This window comes from Anomaloglossus baeobatrachus, chromosome 7, assembly GCF_048569485.1.
Source record: "Anomaloglossus baeobatrachus isolate aAnoBae1 chromosome 7, aAnoBae1.hap1, whole genome shotgun sequence".
In the NCBI taxonomy this organism is placed as follows: domain Eukaryota; kingdom Metazoa; phylum Chordata; class Amphibia; order Anura; family Aromobatidae; genus Anomaloglossus; species Anomaloglossus baeobatrachus.
The window spans coordinates 277,032,158-277,045,915 of record NC_134359.1 but is presented as its reverse complement, the minus strand read 5'-3'; the positions used below and the strand labels follow the sequence as shown (position 1 = coordinate 277,045,915).

The 13,758-nt window shown below is 46.7% G+C and overlaps 1 protein-coding gene across 2 annotated transcripts in view; it reads right to left on the bottom strand.

Moving 5' to 3' along the window:
- Nucleotides 1-3,384: 3,384 nt before the first annotated feature.
- The window catches only part of LOC142245460 (uncharacterized), a 117,514-nt gene continuing 107,140 nt past the window's right edge, over nucleotides 3,385-13,758 (bottom strand). The window contains exons 3-4 of one of the 2 annotated variants that reach the window (XM_075318182.1): nucleotides 13,647-13,754; nucleotides 3,385-5,274 (exon numbers count right to left, since the gene is read on the bottom strand). In XM_075318182.1, the coding sequence (XP_075174297.1) occupies nucleotides 3,614-5,274; nucleotides 13,647-13,707 (1,722 nt within the window). In that variant the 5' untranslated portion in view covers nucleotides 13,708-13,754 and the 3' untranslated portion in view covers nucleotides 3,385-3,613. The remainder of the gene's footprint in view (nucleotides 5,275-13,646; nucleotides 13,755-13,758) is intronic. The other variant, XM_075318183.1, reaches the window with a different exon arrangement.

The window sequence follows — 13,758 nt, the reverse complement described above, 5'->3', positions numbered from 1 at the left end:
AAGGACAATGAGGACATCTGGTGCTGGATTAGGTGAAGTGCATAAGAGCGTCCTTTATATTGAGAACCTCTTAATAATCTCTCCATAGGAATTACAATATGAAGACAATTCAGACTACAAAAAAAATGTCATGTCCCCTCCAGGCTTCTGTAACTTGAGAGTTAGCAATGCAGTCTGACTGGGTGGAATACCTCCCTCCAGCTGGAAAAAAAAAAAGACGTGGACTAGAATCCATGTAGTTTAGGATCTGAGTGTAATACAATACTACAATACTTGGAAATATACTGTGTGTGTGTATGTATATATATATATATATATATATATATATATATATATATATATATATATATATATATATATATATATATATATATATATATATGCACATACTACCAACAAAGGTTAGGGGTATTTGGCTCTCGGGTGAAATTTCAGGGTGATACTACAATGCCCTCTGACCTTTTCAGGTGACCTTAATGCCTTAATGTGACCTTCTCTGACCTTCTGACTGCACATGTCCTACTGCTCAATGTTTCAGGACTTTTTGCACAACTTACTGTTCTCTAACAAGTAGCTCAAAGGGAACCTGTCAGGTCCAAATTGCACCTGTTGAGGAGGGCAATTGGATCAAATACTTAAGTAACCTCAAGACATAAGGGATTGTGGGAAAAATGTCAGATGAAATCATTTCACCTTACATAAGCCTATTCAGATCATATACGTGACACAGATCTAAAGATGGCTGCTATTTCCTGTTCTCCACACTCTGCTTTGGTATGCAGGGAATGTCCAGATGTAAGAAGACCACCATATAACGGAAAGACCCACCGGCCAACCTAGAGGACCAACACACAGATGACCTATCGGATCTGCCCACGATGACCCGACACTTCCGGTTAAGCAATCAAGTGGGCCTTCAAGGAATGGTGCCACTTTCTCAAAGGTGAAGCATGAAGTCTCTGTTATAACAGCCAAAAAAAATCTTACTTATCTTGAATTTGTCAAAAGACTGAATTCTAGACAAGCAAGACGGGCTATTTTCTCTTCAAGGTTTGATTTTGTGGTAACATTTGCACCTGACAGTAAGACTGTTAAACTTGATGCTCTTGAAGCTTCTGTCCTTCTCAATCAGTGTTCTCTGAACAGGTTCCTATTTTAGCCAATTTTATTGTTGTGTCCTCGGTTTCCTTTTATCTTGTAGAATTAATCCATACATCTCAAGAGTTAGCCCCTGACATTACTCCCCCAAAAAATTACCCCCCACAATTTTGTCTAAGAATTCTTCATAAGTAACATGGTTTAGTGCTCGAAGATCACCCTCGAATACGACTGGTAATCAGTTTTTGGTTGCCAACCATTGTTCGAGATTGCACGTAATATATCAGTGCTTGTAAAATCTTTTCCCGAGCTAAAGCACCCCAATCTCATCCTGCTGGACCTCTCCAGACCTTACCTACTCCTACTAGTCCTTGGACTCATCTCTCCATGGACCTGCCATCCTTTGAGGCTAAGACTGCTTTCTGGGTGGTGGTCGACAGGTTCAGCGAACAGTGAACAGGTCCCGTATACGTTTCACTGCACTGCGTCCCAGGATTCTCTTCCACACGAAAGCAATCGGTATCACAGGATGACCTGGGAGTCATGCAGACGTCTGGGGTCTGGTAAACATGTTTCTTTTTGGGGTGGTAAACATTCCCCCAACCGTGTTTTCCGAAGAATAAGCCCTACCCTGAAAATAATCCCTAGCGCCATTTTTCGGCCAAAAAAAAACAAAATATAAAAGTGTCTTATTTTCGGGGGAAAACAGTAAATATCTCTGCTATGAAGATTGCTCTCTCAGCCCAGGCAATTACCAGTGATTGCTTATTTAGCCCCTATAGGGGGAACCTGTGAGCTGTGGACCAGGAAGTAGATTTGGAAACCGTAGCTGGAGTTTGGTGTGTGAAAGCTGTGTTGTGTTTTCCCTTCCTTAATCCTTTTTCAGGTTGGCTCACTGGTCCATTCCCCATTACTCCTTCCTGTAGTGCAGAGTTCTTTATATGATTGCTGTTTCTTTTACCCCGTCTATCTTATCATCTCTGTGTCTTTAACCTAGAGTGGGACTAGCGTTCCCACTGCCCTGCGCACTAGACAGGGCTGTAACCAGGGTAAGACAGGGATAGGAACGGGATTGCCGCACTGGGTAAAAAAACTCATCTAGGGACATCAGGGAGTTCAGGGCAAGTGTCAGGGGTTGCCCCTCCCTACCTTTCCCTAGTGGCAGTGCATCCCTTCTCCGTATCGCCTTGTGCAGAGCGCAAAAACTAGGAGCTGCCCTGGAGTGGTACCTGGTGCATATCGTCACACAAGTCCAGCCTCACCATCAGAGGCTCTGGTGAAGGCTGGGTAGGCACTTAGTCATGCCCCTCTTAGCGTAAGCCTGGTTCTGAGAATAGTGGGTACATTTCCCTTGCTCCCCTCCATCGTCGTGCCGTGTCATAGACAAATTAAAGATCCAGTTTTGAGCTTAGAGAGAGATCTTTAATAAGGTGCAGGGTAGCTACTCATCCCCGATTAATAAAAGACGTACTTATGGATCGAATATTTGGTAGGGGGCAAAGTGTGATTATCCACAAAGCATTTTAAACTTAAGGTTCCCCTGCTTAACTAGGACCCAAATTCATTGGTCCTTCTAAATAACTGAGGTGATCAATCCCATGGCCTTCTGCTTGAAGCTCGCCTCTTCTTTCCGGATAGCCAATGTTTTTTGTAAATCGATGCTTAATGAAGGGGCAGGAGTGAGATACAGACAGATAAAGACAGACGGGTAAAAAACAAAACTCAGACACAATGCAAACTCACAGGAACAAACCGTAAGAGGCTAAGAAGAAAAGCAAGAGCATGAAGGTAGCAACAAAAAGACAACAAGGATTAACACCACAATCTCCCACAGCAATAAAGTACAACAACCACCAGTAAGTCTGGATCATAAAACCTCACCAGACTAGTATCGGTAAACTATAGCTGGCATTAATGAAATAGTCCAGCCAGCATCTGTAGGAGGAGAGCGAACATGACTGGTTCCCCCACATTATGTTATCAAAGAGACTAACAAGCAGCCCAGCAGAGATTAACTCTTGCTAACCTGCCTATCAACTACCAATTTGTGAATAAACGCCCAAGTCTGCCTGCGCTAATCACAGACATCAGAGAAGTGCGCAGGCAGAGTGCCAGAATTTGCAGTCTCCCCAGATTCTGACACCTCCATGACAGTCAGCAATTTTTGTAAAACCCTTGTGACAAAAATAATGAAATCTTTCTGCTAAAGCTTTAACCCTTCTGACAGAGTAAATAATTATGCTGACATAGTAGACATAAGGTAAATGTTATTTATTTTTTGCGCAGTATATCTATTTGGTTCACAGGTCTAAACATTCAAAGTTTAAATATTTCCTTTTTTGTCAAAGTTCTATAAATAAAAGCAAAACATATTGATTTAAATTTATTACTAACAAAGTACAACGTGTCAGAAAAAAAAAATAATTCTCCGATGACTGGGATATGTTGAGAAATTTCTTAGTTATTTCCACAAAAAAGTGACAGATTTGAAAAATTATGCTTGATCACTAAGTGGTTAAAGTGGCTTCTTCCCAGAGTGAGTTCTTTGATGAATAACAAGCTGTGATTTCCTAGTAAAACATTTCCCACATTCTGAACATAAAAATGGCTTCTCTCCTGTGTGGATTCTCTGATGTGCAACAAGAGATGATTTTTCTGTAAAACATTTCCCACATTCTGAGCATGAAAATGGCTTCTCTCCTGTGTGAATCCTTTCATGTACAATAAGAATAGATTTTTTAATAAAACATTTCCCACATTTTGAACATGAAAATGGTTTCTCTCCTGTGTGAGTTCTCTCATGTATAATAAGAGATGCTTTCTCTGTAAAACATTTCCCACATTCTGAGCATGAAAATGGCTTCTCTCCTATGTGAATACGCATATGACTAATAAGATTTGATTTACATGTAAAATATTTCCCACATTCGGAGCATGAAAATGGCTTTTTATTTGTGTGAATACTCTCATGTCTAAGAAGAATTGTTTTATTTGTAAAACATTTTCCACATTCTGAACATGGAAATGGCTTCTCTCCTGTGTGAATTCTCTTATGTTCAAAAAGATTTGATTTATATGTAAAACATTTTTCACATTCTGAACATGAAAATGGCTTCTCTCCTGAGTGAATTCTCTGATGTGTAAGAAGAAGTGTTTTATCCGTAAAAGATTTCCCACATTCTGAACATGAAAATGGTTTCTCTCCTGTGTGATTTCTCTCATGTATAACAAGATGAGATTTTTTAGTAAAAGATTTCCCACATTCTGAACATGAAAATGGTTTCTCTCCTGTGTGAATTCGCTTATGTGCAACAAGAGTTGATTTATATGTAAAACATTTTTCACATTCTGAACATGAAAATGGCTTGCCTTCTGTGTGAATTCTCTGATGTGTAAGAAGAACTGTTTTATCCATAAAACATTTCCCACATTCTGAACATGAAAATGGTTTCTCTCCTGTGTGAGTTCTCTCATGTATAACAAGATGACATTTTTTAGTAAAACATTTCCCACATTCTGAACATGAAAATGGCTTCTCTCCTGTGTGAATTCTCTTATGTGCAACAAGATTTGATTTATATGTAAAACATTTTTCACATTCTGAACATGAAAATGTCTTGCCTTCTGTGTGAATTTTCTGATGTGAAACAAGAATTGCTTTATTCGTAAAACATTTCCCACATTCTGAACATGAAAATGGTTTCTCTCCTGTGTGAATTCTTTCATGTATAATAAGTTGAGGTTTGTTCGTAAAACACTTCCCACATTCCGAACATGTAAATGGCTTCTCTCCAGTGTGGGATCTCTCATGTATAAGAAGTCTTGATTTATAAGCAAAACATTTGCCACATTCTGAACATGAAAATGACTTATTTGCAGAGTGGGATCTCTCCAGAACAAGATTTGATTTCTGAGCAAAACATTTCCCATATTCTGAGCCAGAAAATGCCTTTTTCCTAGTGAGCACTCTTTGATCTTCCACATTTTGCATAACAGACTGTGATGAATTAGGAGATAGTACTTTAATAAGGTCAGATGATAGTTCTTTAATATGAAGGGCTGAGTGTATATCTGCAATGTTGCCATGCTCTTCATATTTATGTTGGGTGATGCTACAATCTTCTGCTTTAAAATCTGGAGCTATCGGTTGTCCTTCAGAGCTGCTGGTAAAGTCATCTGCCAAGAAGAAAACTGATTGATTTTTGAACAAATTAAACTTAAAAATTCTATTAATCTAAATGTGAAAATTAAAAATGTAAGAAAAAGTAATCGTACAAAAATTCCATACCAAATGTAAGGTATGGATCAATGTTTTATGAATAACTGACTTATATGATGTTCTATGCCGCTCTTGTTGTAAAACAGCCTAACATATTTTAAATGCTATTTACCTGCAGATTACCATTAAAACTGCAGGCTAATAGTGTTTTTTGTAGCTGACAGGTTTTTTTTTTAAAGAGCATCTTTCTTCACATGCAGAAACGATGAATTCTTGGTCAAATGTTCAGGTGTATGGAGTTTTTGAAGGCTATCATTGGATACAACCACACAGAGTCCCAGGGCTTTCACTGGGCTTTGAACCCACAACCTCTCGCATCGCAGATAAGAAGCCTACCACTACACCGACAAGGGAAACATTAAAGAATATGAACATGTAAAAATCGTATTATCATGAACATCAGTGGTCGATTTGTGTTGATCTGAAGATGGTGAATTTCTTGTTTGGACAAAAATCTGGATACACAAAATATCCAAGCTTCATGTGCCCCTGGGATAGCCGGGCAACGCAAGAGCATTGGCCAAGAGTGTCACGGCCTACAAGGGATGAAATGATTGTTGGCGCTAATTATCTTTTTCCTGTCATTATTAGGTACTTTTCATTTCTTTTTTTGTATGATTTTAGATTGTCTACTCACTAGTAACAAAATAATATTCTTGCAATTCTGAATGCTTTTCAATCGTGTTGCGTTAATCAATTATTAAATATCTCACAAACTTGAGCCAATGTGGCATACTCTTAATCAGCACCATAAACTTAGTATAAATCGGGCTTAGCGGATACGGACTGTAAAAGTCCGGATCCTCGCGGTTTCAAAGATATCTGGGTGCCGGACCCAGGCGCGGGATTCCGGGTGCATGATCCGGATTCGTGAATTAAGAAGGGAATTTTGTTACTTACCGTAAATTCCTTTTCTTCTAGCTCTTATTGGGAGACCCAGACGATTGAGACCCAGACGATTGGGGTATAGCTACTGCCCTCTGGAGGCCACACAAAGCACTACATCAAAAGTGCAAGGCCCCTCCCCCTCTGGCTATACCCCCCCCGTGGTATCACGGGTTCTCCAGTTTTAGTGCCAAAGCAAGAAGGAGGAAGCCAATAACTGGTTTAAACAAATTAACTCCGAATAACATCGGAGAACTGAAAAACCGTTCAACATGAACAACATGTGTACCCGCAAACAACAAAAAAACATCCCGAAGGACAACAGGGCGGGTGCTGGGTCTCCCAATAAGAGCTAGAAGAAAAGGAATTTACGGTAAGTAACAAAATTCCCTTCTTCTTCAGCGCTCTATTGGGAGACCCAGACGATTGGGACGTCCAAAAGCTGTCCCTGGGTGGGTAAAGAAATACCTCATGTTAGAGCTGCAAAACAGCCCTCCCCTACGGGGGTGTCACTGCCGCCTGCAGGACTCTTCTACCTAAGCTGGCATCCGCCGAAGCATAGGTATGCACCTGATAATGCTTGGTGAAAGTGTGCAGACTGGACCAGGTAGCTGCCTGGCACACCTGTTGAGCCGAAGCCTGGTGACGTAATGCCCAGGACGCACCCACGGCTCTGGTTGAGTGGGCTTTTAGCCCTGAAGGAACCGGAAGCCCCGCAGAACGGTAGGCCTCTAGAATTGGTTCTTTGATCCATCGAGCCAGGGTGGCTTTAGAAGCCTGCAACCCCTTGCGCGGACCAGCGACAAGGACAAAAAGTGCATCGGCACGGCGCATGGGCGCCGTGCGGGAAATGTAGATTCTGAGTGCTCTCACCAGATCTAGCAAACGTAAGTCCTTTTCATACCGGTGAACCGGATGAGGACAAAACGAAGGCAAGGATATATCCTGATTAAGATGAAAAGAGGATACGACCTTAGGGAGAAACTCCGGAATAGGGCGCAGCACTACCTTGTCCTGGTGGAACACCAGGAAGGGAGCCTTGGATGACAGAGCTGCCAGCTCAGACACTCGCCGAAGCGATGTGATCGCAACAAGAAACGCCACTTTCTGTGACAGCCGAGAAAAGGAAACTTCCTTCAGAGGCTCGAAGGGCGGCTTCTGGAGAGCAACTAGTACCCTGTTCAGATCCCATGGATCTAACGGCCGCTTGTACGGGGGCACAATATGACAGACCCCCTGCAGGAACGTGCGCACCTTAGAAAGACGTGCTAGACGCTTCTGAAAAAACACGGATAGTGCCGAAACTTGCCCTTTAAGGGAGCTGAGCGACAAGCCCTTTTCTAACCCCGATTGCAGGAAGGAAAGAAACTTGGGCAATGCAAATGGCCAGGGAGACACTCCCTGAGCAGAGCACCAGGATAAGAAAATCTTCCACGTTCTGTGGTAGATCTTAGCCGAATTCGACTTTCTAGCTTGTCTCATTGTGGCAACGACTCCTTGAGATAATCCTGCAGATGCTAGGATCCAGGACTCAATGGCCACACAGTCAGGTTCAGGGCCGCAGAATTCTGATGGAAAAACAGCCCTTGGGACAGTAAGTCTGGTCGGTCTGGCAGTGACCACGGTCGACCGATCGTGAGATGCCACAGATCCGGATACCACGACCTCCTCGGCCAGTCTGGAGCGACGAGTATGATGCGGCTGCACTCGGATCTGATCTTGCGTAGCACTCTGGGCAAGAGCGCCAGAGGCGGAAACACGTATGGGAGCTGAAACTGCGACCAATCTTGAACCAAGGCGTCTGCCGCCAGAGCTCTTTGATCGCGCGACCTCGCCATGAATGCCGGGACCTTGTTGTTGTGCCGGGATGCCATTAGGTCGACGTCCGGCACTCCCCAGCGGCGACAGATTTCCTGAAACACGTCCGGGTGAAGGGACCATTCCCCTGCGTCCATGCCCTGGCGACTGAGGAAGTCTGCTTCCCAGTTTTCTACGCCTGGGATGTGAACCGCGGATATGGTGGATGCTCTGTCCTCCACCCACATTAGAATGCGCCGGACTTCTTGGAAGGCTTGCCGACTGCGCGTCCCTCCTTGGTGGTTGATGTATGCCACCGCTGTGGAGTTGTCCGATTGGATTCGGATCTGCTTTCCTTCCAGCCACTGTTGGAAGGCCAGTAGAGCAAGATACACTGCTCTGATCTCCAGAACATTGATCTGAAGGGTGGACTCCTGCGGAGTCCACGTCCCCTGAGCCCTGTGGTGGAGAAATACTGCTCCCCACCCTGACAGACTCGCATCTGTCGTGACTACTGCCCAGGATGGGGGCAGGAAGGATCTTCCCTGAGACAATGAGGTGGGAAGGAGCCACCATTGTAGGGAGTCCTTGGCCGTCTGGGAAAGCGAGACTTTCCTGTCCAGGGACGTTGACTTCCCGTCCCATTGGCGGAGAATGTCCCATTGAAGTGGGCGCAGATGAAACTGCGCAAAGGGAACTGCTTCCATGGCTGCCACCATCTTCCCTAGGAAATGCATGAGGCGCCGCAAGGGATGCAACTGGCCCTGCAGAAGAGATTGCACCCCTGACTGTAGTGACCGCTGCTTGTTCAGCGGAAGCTTCACTATCGCTGCTAGAGTATGAAACTCCATGCCAAGATACGTTAGTGATTGAGTCGGTGATAGGATCGACTTTGGAAAGTTGATGATCCACCCGAAAGACTGTAGGGTCTCCAGCGTAGCATTCAGGCTGTGCTGACATGCCTCTTGAGAGGGAGCTTTGACCAATAAATCGTCTAGGTAAGGGATCACCGAGTGTCCCTGAGAGTGCAAGACTGCTACCACCGCCGCCATGACCTTGGTGAAGACCCGTGGGGCTGTTGCCAGACCAAATGGCAGAGCTACGAACTGAAAATGGTCGTCTCCTATCACAAAACGTAGAAAACGTTGATGTTCTGTAGCAATTGGCACGTGGAGATAAGCATCTTTGATGTCTATTGAGGCAAGGAAGTCTCCTCTGGACATTGAGGCAATGACAGAACGCAGGGTTTCCATCCGGAACTTCCTGGCGTGCACATGTTTGTTGAGCCGTTTTAGGTCCAGAACAGGACGGAACGAGCCGTCCTTTTTTGGAACCACAAAGAGATTGGAGTAAAACCCTTGCCCTTGTTCCTGAGGAGGGACTGGGATCACCACTCCTTCCGCTCTTAGGGAGCCCACCGCCTGCAGCAGAGCATCTGCTCGGTCTGGATGTGGGGAGGTTCTGAAGAACCGAGCTGGAGGACGAGAATTGAACTCGATTCTGTACCCGCGAGACAAAATGTCCGTCACCCACCGGTCTTTGACCTGTGACATCCAAATGCCGGAAAAGCGGGAGAGCCTGCCCCCGACCGGCGATGCGGAGGGAGGGGGCTGGAAGTCATGAGGTAGCCGCTTTGGAAGCGGTACCTCCATTTGCTTTCTTGGGGCGCGTGTGAGCCCGCCACGAATCTGAGTTTCTTTGCGTCCTCTGAGTCCCTTTGGACGAGGTAAATGGTGTCTTGCCCGAACCTCGAAAGGACTGAAACCTCTGCTGCCACTTTTTCTGCTGAGGTTTGGTTGTTCTGGGTTGTGGTAAAGAGGAGTCTTTACCCTTAGACTGCTTAATGATATCAGCCAATGGCTCGCCAAACAGTCTATCTCTAGATAAAGGCAAACTGGTTAAACATTTTTTGGAACCAGCATCTGCTTTCCAGTCCTTTAACCACAAGGCTCTGCGCAAAACTACCGAATTGGCGGACGCCATTGAGGTGCGACTGGTAGATTCTAGGACCGCATTGATAGCGTAAGACGCAAACGCCGACATCTGCGTGGTAAGGTGCGCCACTTGCGGCACTGCTGGATGTATGATAGCATCCACTTTTGCTAAACCAGCTGAAATAGCCTGGAGTGCCCATACGGCTGCGAATGCCGGAGCAAACGACGCGCCGATAGCTTCATAGACAGATTTTAACCAAAGGTCCATCTGTCTGTCATTGGCATCTTTAAGTGAAGCGCCATCCTCCACTGCAACTATGGACCTAGCTGCGAGTTTGGAAATCGGGGGGTCTACCTTTGGACACTGTGTCCAGCGCTTGACCACCTCAGGGGGGAAAGGGAAACGCGTATCTTTAGATCGTTTAGAGAAACGCCTTTCTGGGTGAGCGTCGTGCTTCTGGATTGATTCTCTGAAGTCAGCGTGATCCAACAAAGCACTCAATTTACGCTTGGGATAAAGGAAACGAAACTTCTCCTGCTCCGCAGCCGCCTCCTCTGCAGAAGGAGCTGGGGGAGAAATATCCAACAGCCTATTGATGGCTGAGATAAGGTCGTTTACCATGGCGTCCCCATCAGGGGTATCAAGGTTGAGAGGGGTTCCAGGAATGGATTCCTGATCACTCTCATCAGACACATCACAGGGAGACTGATTGCGCTGAGACCCTGAGCAGTGTGATGACGTCGAGGGTCTTTCCCAGCGAGCTCGCTTAGGGTGGCTGGGGCTATCATCTGAGTCATAATCCTCGGCCTGTGAAGCCGGGGACCCCCCTGTGGGCTGGATTAATTCCAAGTGAGGGGGACCTGAGGACAGAGGCCTCGCCGTGCCCAAAGACTGAGCCCCATGCATAGATTGCAAGGTTTCAAGGATTTTTGCCATAGAGACAGACATATTATCAGCAAAAACTGCAAAGTCTGTCCCTGTCACCGGGGCAGGACTTACAGGCGTCTCAGCCTGGGTCACTCTCCCTCCTGACTCCGGCTGGCGAAGCAGCACCGGGTCGGAGCATTGCACACAATGGGGGTCATCGGAGCCTGCTGGTAGATTAGCCCCACATGCAGCACCCGCAGTATACACAGCCCTAGCCTTGGCAGCCTTGCGTTTTGAGGATGGCATGTTGTTGCTTCCACAGAGTGATCTGGGAGATGCAGCCAGAAGCGACCTCACAGTGCAAGAAATACAATATCTCTATATCCTACACAGTACACCGATACACCGTGAGGCACTAGAGGGACCAGCACAGAAAAATCGCTTACCGCCCGCTTAAAAAGCGGGTGTGTGGTCGCCAGATAGCCCCTAGTCCAGGTCTCCCAGAGCCTTGCGTCCTTCCTCCAGCCAGACTGCATGTAATGGCTGCCGGCGTCCTGAGAGAGAAGGGGGGCGGGCCCTGGGCGTTCCTGGCTAAGAGCGGGAAGCCTGCTTCCCTCTGTGCCTAGTGTGAGGGCTGGAGCATGTAAATCAGGCTCCAGCCCTCGTCGCTGCTAGCGAACAGCGTCTCTCCCCTACCCTGAATGACAGGGTGGGGGCGGGAACGAATCGGAGCTGCCGGCGTCCTAGGCCCAAAAAGCCGGGGACTCAATTTATAACCGCCGCCGCCGTAAAAGCGCGGACGGCGGATCCCCGGCGCACCACAAGTCACAGCAGCGCCGCCCGGTCCAGAGGGGGTCGGCGCTGCGTTCCCATACACAAACAATCCCCCAGTAATCTGTAGGGACACAAACTCCAACGTTGCGGTCCCCGGCGCACTACAACACCCAGCCAGCCCGGAGTGTGTCTGTGCCTGCCGGGGACACAGAGTACCTGTATGATGCAGGGCCTGTCCCTGATCGTACTCCTGCTCCGTCTCCATCAGGTTCTAATGGGTCTGTGGATGGAGCCCGGCGTCAGAGCTGAGAGGCCGGCAGGATCCCACTTCCACAGAGCCCTACCAGGGGATGTGGAAGGAAAACAGCATGTCAGGCTCCAGCCCTGTACCAGCAATAGGTACCTCAACCTTACAACACCATCCAGGGGTGAGAAGGGAGCATGCTGGGGACACTATATGTGTCCTCTTTTCTTCCATCCGAAATAGTCAGCAGCTACTGCTGACTAAAATCTGTGGAGCTATGCATGGAATGTCTGACCTCCTTCGCACACAAAGCTAAAACTGGAGAACCCGTGATACCACGGGGGGGGTATAGCCAGAGGGGGAGGGGCCTTGCACTTTTGATGTAGTGCTTTGTGTGGCCTCCAGAGGGCAGTAGCTATACCCCAATCGTCTGGGTCTCAATCGTCTGGGTCTCCCAATAGAGCGCTGAAGAAAGTAAAAATTAAGAAAACAAGAAATAAGCGACAGTTTCACACTTACCGAGGCTCGGTGTCATGGCGGCACACTGCTTCCAGGTCGCGCATTCACTTCCTGTACTGTGCATTGTATACACACAGTTTTCAGTGTTTTCCCTGCCCACCGGCCGTCCTCTCGTCTGTGATTGGTTGCAGGTTGACGCACCCCCAGCCTGTGACAGCTCTGCCTGCAGTCATCGCGGCTCAGTAATAGGCTACACTCAGAGCTGGCAGTCTTCGCTATGGCTGCTAGCTGTGAGATGTAGAAGAGCTGGATGCATCATCGTGGGACCTCGTGTGGCTTACACCAGACCTGGAGGGCTGTGTTGGGGTTAATAAAGTGGTGAAGGAGGGTGCGTTTTGTACTTTATTCCAAATAAAGGATTTTTCTCTGTGTTTGTGTTTATTTACATTCACTTACAGGTCATGATGCAGGTATCTCATAGACAACTGTGCCACCACTAACCTAGGGCTTAGTTGCAGCTGTGCGCTGCTATGAACCTCTTATTACCCTGATTGCCACCGCTCCAGGGCAATCGAGAAGAGCCAGTATCGCACCAGGATTGTCACATCTAATAGATGCGGCAATACCGAGCGGGCTGCGGACTGAGAATACCAGCCCCCAGCCTGCGTCATCATGGCTGGGAATGAAAATTACGGGGGACTACATGTCGTTTTTTTTTTATTATTATTATTTATTTGAAGAAAAAAAAAAAAGCCGAGGGATACACTGCTTTCCCCACCCACCGGCCGTCCTGGTGCCTGTGATTGGTTGCAGTCAGCTGCCACTCAGGGTGGGGGCGCGTCTAACTGCAACCAATTACACGCAGCGGTGGGCGGGCAAAGTAGTGAATATTCAATTGTCGGCTCCGGAAGGGAAAAGCGTGAGCCGAAAGGAGTTTGCCGCCATGACACCGCCTGGGTGAGTATGTCGCGCGCGCTCCTATTCCCCCTATCCCCTCCACAAACGTTTTTAATCTCTGGAATCTGGTCCCCATAGACTTATATGGGCACCGGATTCCGGAGCGGATCGGACTCTTTTTAAAATCTGGCAGTGATCCGGTTTTTGGCGGGTTCGATCAACTTTAAATATAAACCATTCAGACATCATTGGCACCAAAATCACCAGTGTAATCTGTATTTTTTGTGAAAGGGGGAATCTACAGCAACAAAAAGTGAGGAAACACATAACATAAAACCTGTAGCCTAGATGTCCGGTGCAGTGACTGAGGAGAGTGTGGCTCTACTCTTATTTATATTGTGGGGTGATTACCTGTAGGATCCTCCTCTTTGCACCGCTCATCTCCCCACACATCGCTTTCTCCTTTCTCCATTATGGCTTCAGGATTACTCTTCTTCAGATTTCTCCTGGATTTCAAAACTGA